The sequence below is a fragment of the Cibotium barometz genome, chromosome 56 (assembly GCF_041138505.1).
Source record: "Cibotium barometz isolate CiBa-2024 chromosome 56, ASM4113850v1, whole genome shotgun sequence".
Taxonomy (NCBI): domain Eukaryota; kingdom Viridiplantae; phylum Streptophyta; class Polypodiopsida; order Cyatheales; family Cibotiaceae; genus Cibotium; species Cibotium barometz.
Window position 1 is genome coordinate 49,768 of NC_141101.1, and position 24,909 is coordinate 74,676.

A 24,909-nucleotide genomic window follows, 5' to 3' on the forward strand; every position below is an offset into this window, starting at 1 on the left:
GGCAGGCTTCAGGAGAGCTTTCTCTACCACTGACCATGTATTCACTTCGAGATGTATGATAGATCAAGCCAGAGTGAGGAAGAGAAAGCTCTATTGCTGCTTTGTGGATTTCCGCAAGGCATTTGACACATTACCACGAGAGAGGCTCTTTCAGTGCCTGCAGTCTCTTGGCATACCAACAGATATGACATGGGGCATCTATGCATTATATGAGCAGGTTTTTGGGCGAGTCAGATGCCCATGAGGTATGTCCGAGACTATTGCTAGCACCACTGGGGTGAAGCAAGGATGCCCACTTTCCCCCACGCTATTTGGGTTATACATTGATGAGGTGGCTGACTTCATTACATGGGGAGGCGGAGATGGAGTTGATCTAGCAGGTACCTCAGTACATATTATGCTTTATGCTGATGATATTGTATTAGTGTCTGAGTCTCCAGGAGGTCTACAACAGCATCTACATGCACTCGATGATTTTTGCACACAGAGGGGTCTTACTGTGAACCTTGGCAAAACCAAGGTTATGGTCTTTCATACATTGAGACAGGGCAAGAGTCAGCTGACATTCACTCTCGCAGGACGCCAGGTGGAGGTGGTGACATCATACGTGTACCTAGGGGTTACCTTCTCTGCAGCAGCCACGCGCTTTGGTTCAGCAGCCAGAGCCAGATTGACACGGGGATATGCAGCATTGGCTATGCTAGAGAGACAGTGCAACCAGGCGGATTTTCAGGAGCCCCGGACGAAAGGGTGGCTATTTGACACATTAGTCACACTGGCAGTGATGTATGGAGCAGCGGTATGGGCGCGAGGACTTGCTACCCATCGGTGGACACAGATAGAGAGACCACAGGCCCTCATGATGGCACGCATGATACGCAGCAAACCGTCAGTACCTCATGACATTATCCGAGCACAGTTTGTTGCGCCTCCTATGATGCTAGAGGCCATATTCCAGACTATATGCCTGCTAGACAGATTCAGAGAGATGCCACAGGACAGATTGTCATACAGAGCTTTTGAGGCATCTAGACAGCTGGCTGAGGCAGGAGATAGAGGATCATGGTATGCACAGGTCACACATTGGTTCTCACAGCATGGCCTAGACATGGATCATCTACCACCATTCCAGTATGACAGGGATGCACCACATATCCGTCTCTCTCATAGTGAGAGGAACAGAGTATTGAGACAGGACCTATGGCAGCTCTATACACGAGAGACATGGATATCACCTACACAGCCTCTTCCACCGAAGATGCTATACTACAGAGATCACTTCATGAGTATCACTGATGATGGATTTATAGAGAGGCCTAGATACATGGAGGGCTTTTTACCATACGGCTCCCGAGTAGCTATTGGTCAGCTTAGAGTCTCATCACATCAATTGGAGATCGAGACTGGCAGAGCAGCACGGATCCCCCGAGAGGAGAGGGTATGCAGATTGTGCAGAGAGGAGGTGGAGAGTGAGGAGCATTATGTGTGCAGATGCAGAGCATATGCAGCCATCAGAGAGAGATATCCCATTTTATTCAGAGAGCCACATTCCCTACGCCAGATCTTTGAGGCAGCAGACCAGCGCATACTGGGGAGATTCATTCTAGACATATAGCGTCACAGAGAGACATCATTACAGGCTCAGACAGCTCCAAAGGGGGGACGACAGACACAGGTTACTACATTTTTTCAGAGATCCACCCCACTCCCAGCCCCTACACAGCAGGGAATTACTCTCCAGAGAGCAGAGACACTCAGAGCCCGCAGGAGACAGAGGACACCTGGCTTTCGGACACCACGCCTATACCAGAGAGAGATGACAGAGATCAGAGCTCAGTTTCACAGAGAGGGTGCGGAGCGACTGGCTCACTTCAGAGCAGACCTAGGCATGTTCTTCAGGGAGCTGTGGACACCCCCTTCATTGATGTATACCATTCTATACCCCCAGTATGGTACAGGATGGAGCTAGCTAGGTTGCATATCATGATTGTATACTCCATGCATATAGCTTTGCATTCTCCTAGTAGTAGAGCTCCATCACCTCCCCCACTCATTGTACTTATTGCACACCCAGATTCAGCTTTTTTAGTTCAGTACTTTTTCATTTTGTTGGGATGACGGAGGATACCCCACACAAGTACACTGATTTGTCTCATAGGCCGAGTTCGGTCTTTTGGAAGACGTTAATATTCAAATAGATTTCTTGTACCTCATCAGTGATGGCCAGTAAATTATACTTGTGGCAGAGTGCCGCAATATCTGAAAGCTCCTGCCTGCTGAAAACTTTGCCTGTTGGGTTGTGAGGGCTGCTCAAGACAAAAGGAATTAATATCTACCTGTCCAGAAAGCACTCTGCATGTTATTGCTTACATTATACAGTGTGAAAACTAATGTGGAGAAAAAGGGCTTCTTCACAAGCACGTGTAACAAATACCCATCTACCACTACTGCTCTCATACAAGCACTAAGGCTGGCCTCATGCAGATACACCATACCTGTTTACCACCATTGCTTTTGTCCTTGCGCTAATGCTGGCCTCAAGCTTATCTATGTTTAAGCTCCAATATGGAGGTTCCATTGATACATAGACCTAAGAAAAAAAAACACTTCCTCAAACTAATGTATCATCCAAAAATTCTCAATAATTCAAGTATAGTCGGGCTAAAGTAGTAAAACCCAACTTACTTACTGGAATACCTCCTGCCAAAAGTATGCAAGCCTCATATGTCTCATAGGCTGGATCCAATAGCAGCACCTCATCACCCTCATCCACCACTGGGCAGCAAGATCATAACGTTTACATGAGCAAAATATTGCTCCACGATTAAGCTTTAGAAAACTATAGAACAGTTCAAGGTGGTTAGAAATGATAGGTACGATCATACAAAACATATTCGATAGGAGTACGGAAAGTATTGATGACATAAATTACTCATTAAGTACGCCAATAATTTTCTATTTTGATTAGTATAAATATAAATTATTGTAAATTGGGAAGAATTGTGTATACGTAATGTGTGCAAGCTGCATGGGAAAGCACATGGGATATATGGATGATGCATAGGGATCGCCTAATAAGGAAAACATGAACTTCAAAATTTTTATAGAAGCGTGTGCATGTTGTACAGTGTATGGTGCGTCCATATGCGCGTGTGCATGTATGGATCACAAGGTTCAGTGCAAGTACAGAATGCAACCATAGAACAGTTTGCACATCTTCCACATAAAATTTCTTTACTGATGACTTTGAGGGTACCAACACCAACCAGCCAGCACTGAGGCTGCAAAAGCTTCCGATTGACCGCAGCAAACTGTCACATTTAGAGGATCTATTTGCACTCCTTGTGTCGAATTAAAAACTTCTGCCACCATCTCACATACAGCTTGCACATGCCTGGAAATCAAAGGCATATAAGTAGACAGAAAATTTTGATGGAAAAGAGAAATCTCAGTGCTGACCACCACCATTAAAACTAATATGTACTGCAGGGCTAAAACATGAGATAGATGAGCCAGTGACTTCTATAACATTCTGAGGCAAACAAAATTCACAATTCAAAAACAGAAGAAAGAGATCACAAAGCCACCACTAACAAGACTAAAGACTTTGAAGGCGAATGCAAAAAATGGCTCACAGAGCAGATAAACGCAAAGCTTCCAAAGGTAGGAAGGCAGCCAGAAGATCATCCACCATGGCATCTAATAGTTTTTCCCAGCCGAACTGCTAAAGCTAATTACTCACATATGTGTAACCTTTATCACACAAAGTTGTGTACTGGCCAATGATGGATCATTTACTTGGGTTTTAAATTGAAGACTTTATCTGCCTGTTTAGTGCCACCCTCCTGAAATAGTAGAATTTAGATTGATTTTCAAAGGTAAACAGTATTACTAAACTTGTGTTTTGTCTGGCGTTTCACTTCAAAACGTTTCATGCACTACTGAAACACACACCTCTCCCAAAGTCAAGTTGTGTGTGTTGTAAGTAAAAATTATGGTTTTTCTCTTAACTTTAGCAATTAAACCTGATTAAGCTTTCCCTAGGGTTTAATTATGATGCTAATGTGCTATGGAGTGTTGTAGAGTATCCTGGGAAGCCATTTCTTGGACCTTTCTATTCTTCTCTCTCTCTTTCCAGAAGCTTGAAGTCGCTTTACTGCTTTATTGTGTTCCAATATCCTATGGGGCAAGTATGCCGGTGGCAGTGGGCTGAGCTCCGCCTATGGCCCACCTTGCCAGCAACCACCCATTCCGAGTGCTGCCTCACTCCCCTGCTTCAGCAACAACTGCCCGCTACTTCCTGCGCACAACTTTGACAGCACCTATGTGCACCCAACTCCACATCACCACCCACCTGCAGTAGCTACACAGCTGTCCAGCTATTGCCTGTAGACAAGCTGCACTGGTCACCATGTGTGCATGCTTCAGCCACGTCATCTGCCTAGCGGCACACCTAGCCTCGTCAACAATGCCCACGGCCTGTAAGCTTCGCCTTCTCCCTATCATCGCCAGCAGCCCTCAGTACAGGTCAAATCAATTTGGGCCTTTTTTAATTTTTGGCAAAAATTGACTAATTAAAGGTCTGCATTCACCAAAAATTTGGGGCTTCTTGCAAAAAACAGCTCTCTGCACCTAATTAGAGCTCCTGCAGGATTTTTTCTGAAATTTCAAACAATTAGTTCAAATTGAATTTGGGCCATTTTAAATTCAAAGCCTCCTGCATCGATTTGAAGCCGAAGCAGTGTCATGGAGTCATGGCAACGCTGCCATAAAAAGCTGGCATCGACATTCTACCAGCATGGAGGTGGTTAAAGTGTCTAAAAATATATATTTTCCCTGTTTTATGTGTGGGCCATGGGTCCTCTGCCTGGGTTGTCCCCCCCGAAAAAGATTTGTAATAAATGTTTGTCATGTGTGAATTTGTTTGTATCGCCTTAATGTTATAAAAGGCTCCATTATTTACCCCTATTTACGTCGCCGGGGGGGGGGGGGGGGGGGGGGGGGGTGGGGGTGTTTTAGTATGCTGATGTAGGCTGTCTTTATCTCGCAAGGTAGGACTTGACCACTCAGTCCTTTGCACTGAACCATGCTACATGAGCCTCCGAGCCATGCTACTTGAGCCTTTGAGCCATGCTCATGAGTCTCAGAGTTAGTTGTGGGTAGCATGTCTAGTTTCTTTGCTAGTGTTGGAGTAGAGACTATTGAAGGTCATCCAAGCATCTCCACCTTCACTCTGAAGGCGGGTTTGTTGGGTATTCGGAGCTTCGCGTGTATGTGTACCCTTGTTTGTGTACCCACATGTGCCTGCGTGTGAACAAACCCTATAAGGATTAAGTGTGTTTGTATGTGTGAACACTCTTAAGTGTATATGTATGTGTGTGAAGCCACCCTTAGGTGTGGATAACATAAGTGTGTGCCATGTGTCATTATTGTGTGTGTTTATGTGATTCCCTTAAGTCAAAAGATAAGGCTCTAAGCCTATAAAAGCATGCACTTGGTGTAAGCATTGAACACCTATCTAATCAATCATTCATTGAGTCGTGCAGATTTGTGTTCTCTCTACAGTTCGTCATATTCTCTCTCTCTCTCTCTCTCTCTCTCTCTCTCTCTCTCTCTCTCTCTTACAGCACCCCATGAGAGAGAGATTGAGATGAGAAAATTACAGTGGATATGTAGCCCTAGGGGCACTAGAGAGACAATGTGCCTACATTTAGTTTTAGGAGCCGCGCACCAAACTCTGGTTGTTTGACACATTGGTCACACCTACACTCTTATATGGCTCACCCATATGGGGACCCAGCCTCTACCACACGAGGAGGGAGCTGCTTGTCGACCAGGCCGGACCAAAGAGAGATTTCTATGATGGATGGTAGGTACTAGAGAAACCACTGGTGACTATGATCGCACGCATGATTCGGAGCAAACCATCGTTACCTCATGAGATTGTCAGAGCACAGATAGGAGCCGCACCAGTGGTTAGCAAAGCCCTGTTCCAGTCAGTGACATTTTTGCAGAGGATATGGGAGCTCCCCAGACAGAGATACCCACACCTAGCACTTATCTCTTCCAGGCAGTTAGTAGCAGACAGCGATACACGATGTTGGTACGCCCAGATGTGTACCTGGCTGAGATTACATGGCATGACGATTGATGCACTCCCTCCATTTGATTACAGCCTGGACTGCCCCTTCTTGGACCTTAGTCGCTCTGAGCAGAATAGGGTGATCAGGATGGACATCGTGAGGCTAGATGCAGAAAGGACATGGTCCAGCCCCCCCCTACCACTAGGCACGAAGATGGCCCACTTTCGGGACCATTTTCTACATCTCTCCCCATATGGCTTTGTGACACGTTCTACATACATGGACACCAATCTCTCACATGGCATTCGCAGTGCCATTGGACAGATCCGCACTTCATCACATCAGCTAAGGGTAGAGACTGGCAGATACAAGGGGATGAAGCCAGAAGACCGCATTTGTCAGAGGAGCACTACATATGCCGATGCACCGTGTACTATGAGATACGAGGGAGATATTGGTGTCTCTTCCAAGAGGGTTTTGGACCAATACGACATGTGATGGAGTTTGAGGATCAGAGGTGTTTGGGGCTTTTCTTATTGGAGCTCAGACGCCATCGAGAGGCTCTCCTACGAGCCTGGACAGCACACTAGGATCCACCCCGCCAACGAGCCATGACAGATTTTTTCAGGGCCAGGACCACCTCGGCAGATACGACCAGGACCTCCACTACCCCCTCGGCGAGCTAGACGTCCCATAGACGTCCTTCAGGAAGAGTCACCCTTGACAGAGCCATAGCACTTTGTTGAGCGAGACGCCCACGCTTACCAGGACGTCGTGCACGGCCGCTTCATCACCGGTGGATTAGAGCCATCATCACCTGCTGCTACAGGAGACGACTTCCCCGCCACTTTAGTTTCTCTATCTTACAGCACCCCATGAGAGAGATACTGAGATGAGCAGATTACACCAGTCTTATGCTAGTTTTATACACTTTTGTTGTACCTCAATAGGAGTATTTCCTTTCATAGCTGTTTAGGACTGTTTTAGGACTTCTTTTAGTCCTTTTTGTCTTACTTTTGATGAGACACCATCAGCTGTGTACTATGTTTTGATCTCATAGGCCATTTTGACCTTTCGCAGACATTAATATATCTTTCTTTCTTTCTCTCACCTTCTTGTATCACTCATGATGGAAATCTTGGATGGGCCCTGGTCTAACATACACGGTTGATGACTGTTTTTATTCAGCTCTCCCATCCCATCACTTGTTGTACCCTATACCTAGCCTCGATTTTTCATCTTGTATAATCTCAGAGTCTGAGATCTTAGCTTTCAGTTTTCAGTTTTAGTTTACTGTTGGCTTTTCTTATTTCATGCATGATGAGATTTCATGGACACTATGTACACATCATGTTGATCTCATAGACCCTTTGGGTCTTCTGGTGAAGATGTTAATATAACTCTCTCTCTCTCTCTCTCCCTCTCTCTCTCTCTCTCTCTCTCTCTCTCTATCAGGAAGGACATTGTCAGACTGGATACTCAGAGGACATGGAGTTCACCTAGTCGTCCACTGGGGACGAAGATGGCCTTCTACAGAGATCACCTCCTATGCCTGACAGAGGATGGGTTCATCATCCGTCCACGCTACATGGACATACACCTTTCCTTTGGGGTGAGATGTGCGATCTGCCAGATCCGCACCTCGTCCCACCAGCTGAGAGTGGAGACTACCAGATATGGGCCTAGGGCGGCCGCACCAGAGGACAGAATATGCCAACTCTGTCACACAGAGCCCGAGACAGAGGACCATTACATATGCCGATGCCCTGTATACTATGAGATTCGGGGGAGGTTCCACTGCCTCTTCCGAGCTGGGTTCGGACCACTTTCCAAGATCATGGACTTCCCGGATCAGAGATGCCTGGGAATTTTTCTTCTAGAGCTCCGTAGACACAAGGAGTCCTTAGTGAGATCCAAATTAGATGTACTTGCTCGAGGACCAGCACAGAGAGCTCTCACCGACTTCTTCCATACCAGCACTCCGAGGGCCGATCCACCCATCATACCCAGACCACGGGCTAGTGTAGGAGCTCGGCCGAGAGGTGTGACACTCGACAGAGCCATTGAGTTATGCAGAGCTCGACGCCCCAGACCCCATGGCCCTCGCCCTCGCCCATGGCCATGCCACCACAGGAGGATCCGGGGCATCATCTCCCATCATCGCAGGACCTTCCGGCGCCAGCTCAGTTTTACCACCTCGAGCACCATGTCGCAGCGGCCCATGAGGGATGTATTAGGGTGATATGAGAGCTCTCTGCTCATGTACCTAGATCAGATTTTAAAGTTCTAGATTTTTGTTATCTTTCTTTATTACTATTTTGTACCCAAGATGATGTACCTCATGGATATGATGTAACCTTTTGGTCTCATAGGTCTTATTGTGAACCTTGGGAAAATACATCGAGACAGGGCAGGAGTCAGTTGACATTCACTCTCGCAGGACACCAGGTGGAGGTGGTGACATCATACGTGTACCTAGAGGTTACCTTCTCTGCAGCAGCCACGCGCTTCACCATGGGTTCAGCAGCCAGAGCCAAATTGACACGGGGATATGCACCATTGGCTATGCTAGAGAGACAGTGCCACTAGGCGCATTTTCAAGAGCCCCGGACGAAAGGGTGGCTATTTGACACATTAGTCACACCGGCACTGATGTATGGAGCAGCGGTATGGGCACCAGGACTTGCTACCCATTGGTGGACATGGATAGAGAGACCACAGGCCCTCATGATGGCACGCATGATACACAGCAAACCGTCAGTACTTCATGACATTATCCGAGCACAGTTTGCTGCGCCTCCTATGATGGTAGAGGCCATATTCCAGACCATATGCCTGCTAGACAGATTCAGAGAGATGCCACAGGACAGATTGTCATACAGAGCTTTTGAGGCATCTAGACAGCTGGCTGAGGCAGGAGATAGAGGATCATGGTATGCACAGGTCACACATTGGTTCTCACAGCATGGCCTAGACATGGATCATCTACCACCATTCCAGTATGACAGGGATGCACCACATATCCGTCTCTCTCATAGTGAGAGGAACAGAGTATTGAGACAGGACCTATGGCAGCTCTATACACGAGAGACATGGATATCACCTACACAGCCTCTTCCACCGAAGATGCTATACTACAGAGATCACTTCATGAGTATCACTGATGATGGATTTATAGAGAGGCCTAGATACATGGAGGGCTTTTTACCACACGGCTCCCGAGTAGCTATTGGTCAGCTTAGAGTCTCATCACATCGATTGGAGATCGAGACTGGCAGAGCAGCACGGATCCCCCGAGAGGAGAGGGTATGCAGATTGTGCAGAGAGGAGGTGGAGAGTGAGGAGCATTATGTATGCAGATGCAGAGCATATACAGCCATCAGAGAGAGAGATCCCATTTTATTCAGAGAGCCACATTCCCTACGCCAGATCTTTGAGGCAGTAGACCAGCGCATACTGGGGAGATTCATTCTAGACATACAGCGTCACAGAGAGACATCATTACAGGCTCAGACAGCTCCAGAGGGGGGACAACAGACACAGATTACTACATTTTTTCAGAGATCCACCCCACTCCCAGCCCCTACACAGTAGGGAATTACTCTCCAGAGAGCAGAGACACTCAAAGCCCGCAGGAGACAGAGGACACCTGGCTTTCGGACACCACGCCTATACCAGAGAGAGATGACAGAGATCAGAGCTCAGTTTCACAGAGAGGGTGCGGAGCGACTGGCTCGCTTCTAAGCACACCCAAGCATGTTCTTTAGGGAGCTGTGGACACCCCCTTCATTGATGTATACCATTCTATACCCCCAGTATGGTACAAGATGGAGCTAGCTAGGTTGCATATCATGATTGTATACTCCATGCATATAGCTTTGCATTCTCCTAGTAGTAGAGCTCCATCACCTCCCCCACTCATTGTACTTAGTGAACACCCAGATTCAGCTTTTTTAGTTCAGTACTTTTTCATTTTGTTGGGATGACAGAGGATACCCCACACAGGTACACTGATTTGTCTCATAGGCCGAGTTCGGTCTTTTGGGAAGACGTTAATAAAATCTTTCTTTCTTTCTTTCACGAGGATGCAGCTTGAGCATAGGAGAGCTTGCATGCCACGAGTCTTACCCGCGAGGAGAGAAGGCAAGAAGGCCTTCTATCGAGATGGTCGGGTCATCATTGATGGCCGGCCCATGGATTAGCGGTTTGGAGCCTATGGGACACAGACCAGGCCACTGACAAAGATACACATGGCAGTATGGAACTGTAATGGTTCACTATGGGTGCAGCCTGGACGATTGGAGCATGTTATGGTGGGGAGAGACATCATACTTTTGACAGAGACACATCAGAGCCCAGAGAGAGGGCTACGTCAAGTAGAGGGATTCCAGTGGGAGTCAGCATACAAGAGGACCACACGCCAGGGTACCTCGAGAGGGTCGGGGGGAGTAGCAGTTCTATTTAGACGGGAGCTACAGGGGAGACTGAGAGTGGTAGCACAGGATCCAGAGGCCAGATACATGTGGATCAGCTTATAGCTCTCACAGGACAGGGTTATATACATAGCTCCATGTTACTTTTCTCCATCAGGATCCTCCTATGTCATTACAGAGAACATGCCACAGGAGGAGGAGACAGGAGCCTCTTGTCTGTCAGAGGAGGAGGAGACAGGAGCCTCGCCATACACTTGTCTGTCAGAGGAGATTATGCATTATTCTACACTAGGGGAAGTATTTCTTACGGGCGACTTCAATGCCCACACACAGAGCAGACAGTGTGAGGTGTATGACTATGATGACATGGAGATCCTCCACCCTATGGATCCAGAGGAGATAGGGGCTAGTCAGGCATCAGAGGACACTGGACCAGACAAAGGACATTATGGGGACCCTTGACTAGAGTTGGGAGCCAGGCATCGTCTCGTTATTTATAACGGGATGCTACAGTGGCTGGGATCAGGAGGGCTAACATGCTTCCCACATGGGGGTCATAACGGACCGGAGGCACGGTGGTACATCATGGGGTCTTTGGAGGCATCACAGCTTCTCACCTCATTCTCCATTCCACCTCGTCCTATTGGGGCATATCATACATACTTGGCATTTTCACTAGCCAGATCACCAGTATCACCAGCCCCCCACATACCGACGCCACACACTACCATCTACTTCACACATGACATGGCAGACATATACACTGGCAGAGTAGAGGACGGGCTCCTACTCATGGATCCCCTGGCACCTATGGATACCATTACAGCCCAGCTGGCATCACTCCTACACACGGCTGCATTACAGAGCTTCCCACATCGTGCCCACTCAGGAGAGCCTGCGAGATCTGGGACTATGCCCCAGAACAGATGGTATGATGACGAGTGCAGAGCCCTATACTCACGGCTCCACATACAGAGAGCCTTGGGAGCCATTACAGAGCAGGAGTCGAGGAGAGAGATGAGGAGACTTACTCGCCGCAAGAGGCGGGCCTTCGCAGAGATACAGGAGCTAGAGATCATTCATTTCTTCATGAGTAGAGATAGCCCTGTCTCATGGCGGCACTTCAGAGAGCCCCGGACACCGACACCTATTGCAGACCCACAGACATGGCACACATATGCAGAGGGCCTATACCACGCCCCACAGCAGCCACCTATACCTCAGCCACCACAGGAGCCTCGACCTACCACAGCTAGTTTCTTTACCCACTCAATGGTACAGGAAGCTATCCGCCGCCTATAGCATGGACGGGCCGCCGACCATATGGGCCTGCAGGGTGAGCATCTCATATATGCAGTAGATTCTTTGGCTCCTTTTCTTGCACACCTGTTTAACAGGGCACTAGCAGAGGGTTTGCCTGCGGAGTGGACGATGCACACCATTGTGCCGATCCACAAAACAGGGGATATGCTCGATCCGAGCAACTACAGGACGGTTATGGTTGGCCACGTGCTGCCAATCTCTATGGTGCAGTGTTGGAGCAAGAGCTTAGCTTATATGCTGAGCGAGCAGGTTTACGCTCATCAGGGCAGGCAGGCTTTAGGAGAGCTTTCTCTACCACTTTGAGATGTATGATTGATCAGGCCAGAGTGAGGAAGAGAAAGCTCTATTGCTGCTTTGTGGATTTCCGCAAGGCATTTGACACAGCACCACGAGAGAGACTCTTTCAGCGCCTGCAGTCTCTTGGCATACCAGCAGATATGACATGGGGCATCTATGCATTATATGAGCAGGTTTTTGGGCGAGTCAGATGTCCAGGAGGTATGTCTGAGACTATTGCTAGCACCATTGGGGTGAAGCAAGGATGCCCACTTTCCCCCACGCTATTTGGGTTATACATTGATGAGGTGGCTGACTTCATTACATGGGGAGGCGAAGATGGAGTTGATTTAGCAGGTACCTTAGTACATATTATGCTTTATGCTAATGATATTGTATTAGTGTCTGAGTCTCCAGGTGGTCTACAGCAGCATCTACATGCACTTGATGATTTCTGCACACAGAGGGGTCTTACTGTGAACCTTGGGAAAACCAAGGTTATGGTCTTTCATACATCGAGACAGGGCAGGAGTCAGCTGACATTCACTCTCGCAGGACGCCAGGTGGAGGTGGTGACATCATACGTGTACCTAGGGGTTACCTTCTCTGCAGCAGCCACATGCTTCACCATGGGTTCAGCAGCCAGAGCTATATGCAGCATTGGCTATGCTAGAGAGACAGTGCCACCAGGCGCATTTTCAGGAGCCCCGGACGAAGGGGTGGCTATTTGACACATTAGTCACACCAGCATTGATGTATAGAGTAGCAGTATGGGCGCCAGGCCTTGCTACCCATTGGTGGACACAGATAGAGAGACCACAGGCCCTCATGATGGCACGCATGATACGCAGCAAACCGTCAATACCTCATGACATTATCCGAGCAGAGTTTGTTGCACCTCCTGTAATGGTAGAGGCCATATTTCAGACTATATGCCTGCTAGACAAATTCAGAGAGATGCCACAGGACAGATTGTCATACAGAGCTTTTGAGGCATCGAGACAGCTCGCTGAGGCAGGAGAGAGGATCATGGTATGCACAGGTCACACATTGGTTCTCACAGCATGGCCTAGACATGGATCCTCTACCACCATTCCAGTATGACAGGGATGCACCACATATCCGTCTCTCATAGTGAGAGGAACGGAGTATTGAGAGAGGACCTATGGCAGCTCTATACACGAGAGACATGGATATCGCCTACACGACCTCTTCCACCGAAGATGCTATAGTACAGAGATCACTTCATGAGTATCACTGATGATGGATTTATAGAGAGGCCTAGATACATGGAGGGCTTTTTACCACACGGCTCCCGAGTGGCTATTGGTCAGCTTAGAGTTTCATCACACCGATTGGAGATTGAGACTGGCAGAGCAGCATGGATCCCCCGAGAGGAGAGGGTATGCAGATTGTGCAGAGAGGAGGTGGAGAGTGAGGAGCATTATGTATGCAGATGCAGAGCATATAGAGCCATCAGAGAGAGATATCCCATTTTATCCAGAGAGCCACATTCCCTACGCTAAATCTTTGAGGCAGCAGACCAGCGCATACTCGGGAGATTCATTCTAGACATACAGCGCCACAGAGAGACATCATTACAGGCTCAGACTGCTCCACAGGGGGGATGACAAACACAGATTACTACATTTTTTCAGAGATCCATCCCACTCCCAGCCCCTACACGGCAGGGAATTACTCTCCAGAGAGCAGAGACACTCAGAGCCCGCAGGAGACAGAGGACACCTGGCTTTCGGACACCACGCCTATACCAGAGAAAGATGACAGAGATCAGAGCTTAGTTTCACAGGGAGGGTGCGGAGCGACTGGCTCGCTTCAGAGCACACCCAGGCATGTTCTTCAGGGAGCTGTGGACACCCCCTTCATTGATGTATACCATTATATACCCCCAGTATGGTACAGGATGGAGCTAGCTAGGTTGCATATCATGATTGTATACTCCATGCATATAGCTTTGCATTCTCCTAGTAGTAGAGCTCCATCCCCTCCCCCACTCATTGTACTTATTGCACACCCAGATTCAGCTTTTTAGTTCAGTACTTTTTCATTTTGTTGGGATGACAGAGGATACCCCATACAGGTACACCGATTTGTCTCATAGGCCGAGTTCGGTCTTTTGGAAGACGTTAATAAAATCTCTCTCTCTCTCTCTCTCTCTCTCTCTCTCTCTCTCTCTCTCTCTCTCTCTCTCTCTCTCTCTCTCTCTCTCTCTCTCTCTCGGCAGTTACCTTTTTACAGCGGCTCTGGGAGCTCCCTAAGCAGAGGTACTCCCGATTGGCATTGACCTCATCCATACAGTTGGTAGAGGATGGAGATAGTCATTGTTGGTACGCTCAGATGAGATCATGGTTTGACCTACATGGTTTGCGGATAGAGGCACTACCACCCTTTCAGTACAGTCTGGATTGTCCATTTTTGGATCTCACCCGCTCTGAGCAAAACCGCGTGATCAAGATGGATATCATCAGAGTGGACACAGAGAGGACATGGACTAGCCCCCTTGAGCCCTTGGGCACGAAAATGGCTCATTACAAGAGCCATTTTCTACACCTCTCACCGGATGATTTTATTACCCGCCCGGCGTACATGGATGTACACCTATCACATGGGATACGTTGTGCCATTAGACAGATCCAGACCTCATCACACCAGCTCCGGATTGAGACAGGGCGATATGTGCATCAAATCATGGATGACCGCATTTGTCAGCTATGCTACCATGAGGTAGAGACAGAGGAACACTACATTTGCCGATGTACAGTCTATTATGAGATCCGAGGGAGATATCACTGCCTCTTCCGAGAGGGTTTTGGGCCGTTACGCAGGGTCATGGAGTTTGAGGATCAGAGATGCCTGGGATTGTTTCTACTTCAGGTCAGGAGACATAGAGAGACCCTCTTGGCAGACAGGAAGCCGAGCCATGATGTACCTAGACAGAGGACCCTGACACATTTCTTCGGCACCAGCACCAGCAACCCAGGCCACACACCTCCTGATACCTCCTCCATTGGGCCATCAGGGCACCGACCACGCTCCCAGGGAGTCACCACTAATAGAGAATTATCTCATGTCGTGCTCGTTGGCCACACCCACCAGGATCCTGACCACGGCCTCCTCACCATCGCCAGATCAGAGCCATTATTGCTCGGCATTGGAGGCACCTACCTCGCTTCTACGACCTCTCCATTCTAGACAGCCCCATGGCGGAGATACTTGATCTAAGGAGAGGGCAACACTTCAACTGATCAGCATACATGGATCTACCTGATATACATTTTTCAGTATTTTCCAATATTTTCTACTCAGTATCATCTCGGAGTCTTACAGTTCTGTTCTTATAACTGTAGGACAATTAGTTTATTGTACTTTTTAGTCTCATTTAGTTGTTCTCTTTGATGAGACACCAACTTCAGATGTACTCTCAGTTTTGGTCTCATAGGCCACTATGGCCTCTTAGAGACATTAATATATCATTTCATTTCATTTCATTTCTCTCTCTCTCTCTCTCTCTCTCTCTCTCTCTCTCTCTCTCTCTCTCTCTCAGATTGACGGGCGGAACCTATGTACCAAGCTAGGACTAAAGGAGGATGAGCCGCTCCCATTCACTAGAGTATGGAGGACAACCCTGTCTATCATTTCATTTCATTTCTTAGATTGACGGGCGGAACCTATGTACCAAGCTAGGACTAAAGGAGGATGAGCCGCTCCCATTCACTAGAGTATGGAGGACAACCCCAAAGGACTCCACCAAAGGCAAGGCCTTAGTGCTACAGTTCTTGGACGAGGAGAGTAGGATGAGCTTTATGAGAAGACGGGCTATCTTGAGGAGCTTGCCAGGGGACCCCATCTACTTCGATGATGACCTCACATGGATGCAACTGGAGCACAGAAGATTATGCATGCCGAAGATCAAGGCGGCACGCAAAGAAGGGAAGAAGGCACATTATAGGGATGGTCACATCTACATTGATGGGAAGAGGGTCGAATAGCGCCATCTGGCCTATGAGACACGGAGGAAACAACATGAAGACAAAGAGATACACATAGCAATCTGGAACTGTAATGGAGTCCTATGGACACATCCAGGGAGACTTGAGGAGGTGATGGAGGGCCGGGATATCATCTTGATGACAGAGACACATGAGAGCCCGGAGAGGGGCTTACCACGGGTTGAGGGTTATCAGTGGGAGTCAGCTCACCGACAGGGGATGAGACAGGCCACCTCCCGAGGTTCAGGAGGTATTGCAATGCTTTTCAGGCATGGGTTACATGAGCATGTTCGAGTCGTAGCACGAGACTCGGAGGCGAGGTACATGTGGATTAGCTTACGCCTCTCGGAGACCAGATGGATTTATATCGCCCTTTGCTACTTTCCTCCGAAGGGGTCGCGGTTTGCCACCACCGAGGAGCCGGGTGGAGGAGAGGCTAGTGAGTCTCCATACTTTGTCTTATCTGAGGAGATCTTACACTATTCGACACTGGGAGAAGTCTTCTTGATGGGGGACTTCAATGCACGGACTCAGAGCAGACAGTGCGAGATCTATGACTTTGAGGATCCCTTGAGACTAGAGCCGCTAGCTACAGAGGATACAGGGACCACTCGGATCTCCGCTGATGGAGGAGCTGACAGCACTGGATATGGGCAACATTTGCTGGAGCTTGGGGCCCGACACCATCTCGTTATTTATAACGGGATGACTCAGTGGCCAGATTCAGGTGGGTTGACTTGCTTTCCAGTGGGAGGCGGCAGTAGTACAATGGATTATGTGATGGGATCTCGGGAGGCAGCAGATATGGTGTCTCACTTCACCGTACCACCATGCCCCATTGGGGTGGATCATACATACCTATCCCTCACTTTCAGGAGCTTATTGGAGACCCACCCACCCATCATACAGCCACCACGCACTATTTTTCACTTCACTCAGGACCTAGCCGAGGTGTACGACTATCATGTTCATGATCAGCTATTTGCCTTAGATCCATCGGCACCCATGGCCATGCTCACCTCCCAGCTCTCACATGTACTGCACTCCGCAGCCGCGAGGAGTTTCCCATACCACATACAGACAGGACGGCCACCTACATCTGGGAGCATGCCCCAGAACCGATGGTATGATGATGAGTGCAGAAACCTTTACCGCAGTCTCCGAGTGCAGAGGGCTCGCGGGGAGATCACCCGGAGGCAGGCAGGCAGGAGGATGCATACTCTCACCCGCCGTAAGCGGCGAGCTTATGAGGAGGCTCAGTATTGGGACACATATCACATGCTCATGAGCAGAGATGCTGCTGCTGCTTGGAGGAGACTCAGAGAGCCCCGTCCACCCACACCTATTGCCGATCCTCAGACCTGGCAAAAATATGTAGAGAGACTTTATGATGTGCCTGCACAGCCCCCTATACCACAGCCCACAGAGCCATGCTCCATAGTCTCCACCTTCTTCACCCCACCTATGGTTAGGAGGGCCATATGCCGACTCCAACATGGACGGGCGACAGATCATACAGGATTACAGGGAGAGCATCTCATCTATGCTATTGCTACATTGGCACCATTTCTTGCTCATCTCTTCAACAGAGCTCTGTCAGAGGGGTTTCCGGCTGAGTGGACGATGCACACTATTGTGCCGATCCATAAAGCGGGAGATGTACTAGACCCCGGGAACTACAGGACCATCATGATTGGCCATATATTGGCCAAACTATACGGGGCAGTTTTGGAGGCAGAGCTGAGCACTCATGCAGAGGTTGGGGGATTGAGAGCAGCAGGCCAGGCAGGCTTCCGTCGAGCCTTCTCGACCATCGACCAAATTTTTACATTGAGGTGCCTGATTGATCAGGCCAAGGCACGGAGGCAACGGCTCTATTGTTGCTTTGTGGATTTCCGCAAGGCATTTGATATTGTGCCCAGAGAGCGCCTCTTTCGGCGACTACAGACACTAGGCATACCTTCAGACATGATGTGGGGTATATACAGGCTATATGAGCAGGTCTTTGGGAGAGTCCGATGCCCAGGAGGCTTGTCTGACACAGTTGCTAGCACCATTGGTGTGAAGCAGGGGTGCCCGCTCTCCCCCACGCTCTTTGGGCTCTATATTGATGAGGTGGTCGATTACATCACACAGGGAGGAGGCTCTAGGGGTTGAGCTATCAGGCATTACTGTCCCATGTTATGCTTTATGCTGATGACATCGTCTTGGTATCCGACACGCAGGTTGGGCTTCAAAGACACCTTGTGGCTCTTGATGACTTCTGCACACAGCAGGGGCTCACAGTGAACTTTGGGAAAACCAAGGTTATGATCTTCCACACTTCACCCGCAGTCAAGAGCCACACTACTCTCACATTAGCAGGAGGGCGGGTCGAGGTGGTGAGCTCTTATGTTTACCTTGGCATCACATTTACTAGCTCAGCTGGACGCTTCTCCATGGCTCAGGCAGTCCGAGACAGAGTGACCCGGGGGTATGCAGCTCTTGCTGGCCTTGAGCGTCAGTGTCATCAGGCACATTTTCAGGAACCCCGCACGAAGGGGTGGCTCTTTGATACATTAGTGACACCAGCCTTGATGTATGCAGCAGCGGTTTGGGCACCAGGGCTTGCAGCCTCCACATGGGTACAGCTGGAGAGACCACAGATCTTGATGCTCTCGAGGATGATACGCAGCAAACCATCCGTCCCGCACGACATTGTTCGAGCTGAGTTTGCTGCACCACCTATGGCAGTGGAGGCATTGTTCCAGACGATCTCCTTTATATACAGGATGAGGGAGATGCCCATGGAGAGATTATCCCGCCGAGCTTTTGAGGCATCCAGACAGCTGGCCGAGGCTGGACACATTGGATCTTGGTATGCACAGATGCTACAGTGGTTCTCACATCATGGTATAGACATTGAGCGGTTGCCACCTTTTCAGTATGATCAGTCTGCTCCACGGGGTTACCTCTCTCTCAATGAGAGGAGCAGAGTGATGAGACAGGACATATGGCAGCACTACATACAGGAGACATGGACAGCACCAGAGAGCCCACTACCACCGAAGATGCTGTATTACACAGACCACTTTATGAGCATCTCAGAGGATGGGTTTATACATCGACTGCGGTACATGGATGTATACATGCCACACAACTCTCGCGTTGCTATTGGACAGCTACGAGTCTCATCACATCAACTAGAGATAGAGGCTGGGAGAGCGGCACGGGTTCCTAGAGTTGAGCGGATATGCAGATTGTGCCGCGAGGAGGTGGAGACTGAGGATCACTTTGTATGTAGATGTAGAGCCCACCAGGGGGTCAGAGATAGATATGTAGGATTGTTTGAGGAGCACTCTTCACTACATCAGTTGATGGAGGCCTCGGACCAGCGACAGCTTGGCAGACTACTACTAGAGCTTCATAGTTCTCAAGAGAGACTCCTCCAGACACCCGCTCCCACTAGGGGTGGGAGACAGTCCCAGCTCACAGATTTCTTCCAGAGAGCTATGCCAGTGCCAGCTGATGTACCACGTGGGGTGACCGCACAGAGAGCAGAGGAATTGAGAGCCAGGAGGAGACCTAGACAGACCGGACATAGAGCACCCCGACTCCGTCACCGAGAGATAGCAGCTATCCGAATGAGACACCAGATGGAGACACAGGAGAGGCTAGCTCGCTTTCATTCAGACTCAGGGTACATGTTCATGCCATTCACAGCCTCAGCATCGGCGATGTATGATATCTTATATCCCTCTTATGGCACTGGATGGAGTTAGACATAGATCTGCATAGCATGCTTGTACTACCCCTTCAGCATATAGAGATGCATCTTGCCTTAGCACTCCATCCAAATCCCCACCCCCCTTATATTGTTTGTATATGGGCTCCACCGATCCATGATGATTCACAGTTGTATCCAGACACATGCACACTTTTTCTTTTGTTTCTTTTCTTCCGATGACCGGAAGAACACAGTTGTATTATTTTTTGTCTCATAGGCCGACTTTGGCCTCTCGTAGACGTTAATATATCTTTCTTTCTTTCTTTCTTTTCTCTCTCTCTCTCTCTCTCTCCAGCCATATCGACCATCCTGCACAGGTCTGTAGAGGCAAGCCAGCGGCTGCAGCACAGAAGGCGCATAGGGCTGAGCAGGCTTTCTCTCTCTCGTGGAAGGTGGCAGATTACAGGAGAAACAAGGGGGGCGTTGCTGAACAGTGACAGCCGACCAGTTTAATCTCTCTCTCTCTGTATCCATGTACTCATGTACCCCATTTTGACTAGTAGCATTAGCTTCCCACTCTCCCTAGTTGCTGCTTCCGGATGCTCCCTACTGATGTATTGTAGGGCTAGATACTTACCTTCAGTTCTTTCTTTTCTTTGCCAGATAGTGTATCAGATGTCACATGGTTGTAACTTTGGTCTCATAGGTCACTTTGGCCTTTTGAAGACGTTAATATAATCTTTCTTTCTTTCTCTCCGCCTTGCAAACAGTCGGGCGCAGGAGGTGCAGTCGGGCAGAACTCTCTCTCTCTCTCTCTCCACATTGAATTCTCTCTCACGCTCTTGTGAAGGGTACGGCAGGAGACACAGAGGCAGACAGGCGACTGGCTGATCCTCTCCTTGGGCACACAGTCGGGGGCTGCAGCATACGTGGGTGGTTTTTCTTTGAAAAAGCTGGTCGGCTGGGCACACAAGAAAAAACGATCTTCTCTCTCTCTTTGGCGACAAGTCTGGACTGCACATGGTAAGAATTTTTGGTGTGAGAAGGTTGGCGGGCTTGACCTGTGCGCCTGCTCTATGTTCACCCACTTGCACGCCTCTCTGCTGTACTCTGTGCGCAGCCAATTCTCAGTTCTGTTCCCTTTTCTCACCCAAGGCAGCAACTAGTAGGGGAAAACATTTCTCAACCCCTGGAGGAAGAACAGGATGGTGAGACAACCTTTCACACCCCCACGAAGGCACCAAATGCCTACCGCAGAAGACTGAGGGAAGGAATCATGTCCCCTGGCTCACGAAGGATTACGAAGATGGCCCGACGAGATGAGGCCCTTTATGAGGAGCTACCGCTTCACATAAGGACAGAGATGAACACCATGCGACAGGAGCTTGAAAAGGAATGGACCAAGCAGATGCATGCCCAAAGGAAAGTGATATACGAAACGCTGAAGGAAGAGATATATGTCCAATTGAATGGAGAAATGCAAGCCCAAGTAAGGGTTGAGATGGAATTAGCCCAAGCCTTGATGCACACGGAAATGAAAAAAGAGATGCAGAAATGGAAGGATGACATGCTCCGAGAGATTGGCACAACAGTTGCATCGTACGAAGGCACTTTGAAGACATGTATGGCTGACCGTGAAAAAGACATCACAGAAATGCAAAACACTTTGGAACCATGTAAGGCAAAAGTGGCTGCAGGTGAGAAGGAAATGCATTCATGGGCTGAAATTGCGAGTGCCACAAAGAAACAAATTGAGGAAGTCAACCCATGAATTGAAGTAGTAAAAAAACAGAAGGATAAACCAGTCAATAAAGTAGAGGTGATGAATGCTACATTGGAAGAGGAAGCCAAGAGACGGGCACGTGCCTTACATGTATGTGTAGTTGGGTGGGAAGATAAGGGAAATCCCCAAGAGGATGCAAAAGCTCTTGCAACAAAAATTGGAGCCACTGATGTACCCATTACCGGAGCATGGCGAGTAAGGATGGCCCTTAAGGGGGAAAAGATTTATTTGGATGAGGACCTTACACCGGCACAGATAGCACACCGGAAGGAACACATGCCGCGTGTGCTTGAGGCAAGGAAAGAGGGGAAATGGGAGGTATACAGAGATGGCCGAGTCATCGCCGCTTGACGGTGCGCGGCCTATGAGACCTTGCGATTCACGGTGTGGAATTGCAACGGAGCCCTTAGAACAGATGCAGGATACTTTCAGACACAGTGATATTACTATGTATACGGAGACCCATCAATGCACAAACAAGAGGCTTCCTGACGTCCGGGGTTATAGATGGGAATCAGTTTTCCTCAGCCAGGCACAGTGGGAGGTACTAGAGGATCTGGAGGAGTGGCAATACTTTACAGGGAGGAGCTTCGTGACAAAATACATGTGGTACATAGAGATGCAGATGCGAGGTACATATGGGTCCGAATATGCAGAGAGGGGCTCCGCGAGCTATATGTGGCGGTATGCTACTTTCCCCCAGCCCACTCCAGGTTTGCACCATCAGGAGAGTCGCCCTATATACCACTATATGATGATATCATGAGGTTTGCTAGCATGGGAGACATATTACTATTGGGAGACTTTAATGCACGTACAGGCACAGAGCAGCCAAAGTTGTATGATACTCAAGAGGTTATGTACCGAGAGATCATGGCAGAGGATGTAGGGTTGCAGAGATCAGCACACGATGAGGGGGAGATTACAGATTATGGCAGGCATTTTCTCACACTCGGGAGTGCACATGGGTTGGTCATATACAATGGCTTATCGAGATGGCAACGATTAGATGCTCTCACACACTGGAACTCTAAAGGGGGAGCGAGCACAGTGGACTACTTGATGTGGGATCTCCTTCATTGATACTTGATGTGCGGGGTTTCACGATTTCCAGTAGGCCCATTGGCATAGCAGCGGATCATGCATACCTGAGTTTCACACTAGTAGGTAGATCCCCGAGAGATGGGCCAGCCACTCATCTACCTAGGTACCCGAGATATCAGTTTACACGTGAGACAATTGGGGTTTATCGAGATGCAGTATCTGATGGCTTGTTCGCCTTAGACCCGCATAGCCCTCTGGACGAGATCACGAGAGGATTGGCAGGTGTACTACATGCAACCGCCTCATATGCGTTTCCCTGCACTATGATCCCTTCCACCCACCCCTGCAACACTGCCCCGCAGAACAGTTGGTATGATGATAAGTGTCGTGAGACACGAGCACAGCTACAGCGTGAGATTGCCATTGGGTCTCACACGCATAGACACGCCAGGATGATCTTTCGGCGCCTTGTGCGGAGGAAGAAACGAGCCTATCTGGCTAAGCTAGAGGAGGAGATCTACCAACTCTTCCTGGGGAAGGACAGCAAAAGGGCATGGAAGATGTTTCAGGAGAGACAGCCTGGTACTCCGATTACTGCACCTGAGGCATGGCATGCTATATGATGCACCAGGACAGCCCCCCACCCCCCCCCTCCACTGGGAGCTAGACTGGCTAGCAGCACCTTTTTTACTATGCCGATGGTGCTAAATGCGATAGACAGGTTACAGAATGGAAAGGCATAGGATCATGATGGGCTAGTTGGAGAGCACTTCTCATATGAACGAGACACTTTGGCTCCGCTCATTGTACATGTGTTTAATCGTGCCATTTGTGAGGGTTTCCCAACGAGCTGGACAGAGCATATCATTGTACCACTCTTTAAGAGTGGGGACCCCATGGTACCAGGCAACTACCTGACGATCATGATTGGTGATTACTTGGCCAAATTATATGGCTCTATATTGGAGTCGGAGCTGAGCCGATGGGCAGAGAGGCATGGTCATCGAGCACATGGACAGAGAGGCATGGTCATCGAGCACATGGACAGGCTGGCTTCAGGAGAGGATTTACTACCTTGGATCACATACTGACACTTCGGGCACTTATTGAAGAGGGCAGGGCACAGAAGAGAAGGATATACTACTGCTTTGTGGACTTCCGCAAAGCCTTCGATACCGTACCACGTGCCAGGCTTATGCACAGATTTCATGACATTGAGGTACCCGAGGATATGCAGTGGGGGATATATGCTTTGTATGCGTCTGTGAGTGACAGGCAGAGTCCGAGCTCCAAGCGGACTATCTGATAGGGTGACCAGCACGATAGGGGTGAAGCAGGGATGCCGCTATCGCCCACCCTCTTTGGACTGTACATTGATGTAGTCTCTGATTATGTAGATAGATTGGGAGGCCTAGGGGCATGCCTGGCAGGGGTGTTGATACCCATCTTGTTATATGCTGATGATATTGTTCTAATCTCAGACTCTCCAGAGGGATTACAGAGACACCTGAATGCATTAGAGGCTTTCTGTGCGGATAGAGATTTGACAGTGAACCTTGGGAAAACCAAGGTTATGGTGTTTAACACCACACAAGCATGGGTGATGAGATCAGAGCCTCGGTTCACTTTCCGAGGGGAGCCGGTAGAGTACGTCAGGTCATATGTCTACTTGGGAGTTACTTTCACACAACCGCGTTTCTCCCTGAAGGAGGCAGCAGCAGCTAGATTAGCTCGAGGGCATGCAGCCTTGGGGGCACTTGAGAGGCAGTGTGCACACATACAGTTTCAGGTGCCACACACCAAATTGTGGCTATTTGATACGCTTGTCACACCGAACCTCCTGTACAGAGCTCCAATTTGGGGGCCCAATACACATCACAGATCTCAGAGAGGGACAGATGAGGGATGGAGGCAAATGGAGAGACCACTGATTATGATGATTGCCCGCATGATTCGGAGCAAATCATCAATACCACATGAATTTGTTTGGGCTGAGCTGGGTGCCCCACCAGTAGTAACCGAGGCTCTATTCCAGGCAGTTACCGTTTCACAGCAGCTATGGGAGCTCCCTCAGCAGAGGTACTCCCGATTGGCATTGACCTTATCCATACAATTGGCAGAGGATGGAGATACTCATTGTTGGTACACTCAGATGAGATCATGGTTTGACCTACATGGTTTGCGGATAGAGGCACTACCACCCTTTCAGTACAGTCTGGATTGTCCATTTTTGGATCTCACCCGCTAGAGC

At 49.0% G+C, this 24,909-nt stretch overlaps 1 protein-coding gene across 1 annotated transcript in view; it reads right to left on the reverse strand.

The window, feature by feature from the left end:
- Positions 1-2,152: 2,152 nt before the first annotated feature.
- The window catches only part of LOC147606765 (uncharacterized), a 53,374-nt gene continuing 30,617 nt past the window's right edge, over positions 2,153-24,909 (reverse strand). Inside the window, exons 3-6 of the mRNA XM_086791129.1 lie at positions 3,267-3,394; positions 2,690-2,775; positions 2,496-2,590; positions 2,153-2,306 (exon numbers count right to left, since the gene is read on the reverse strand). Of these exons, the coding sequence (XP_086647255.1) occupies positions 2,153-2,306; positions 2,496-2,590; positions 2,690-2,775; positions 3,267-3,394 (463 nt within the window). The remainder of the gene's footprint in view (positions 2,307-2,495; positions 2,591-2,689; positions 2,776-3,266; positions 3,395-24,909) is intronic.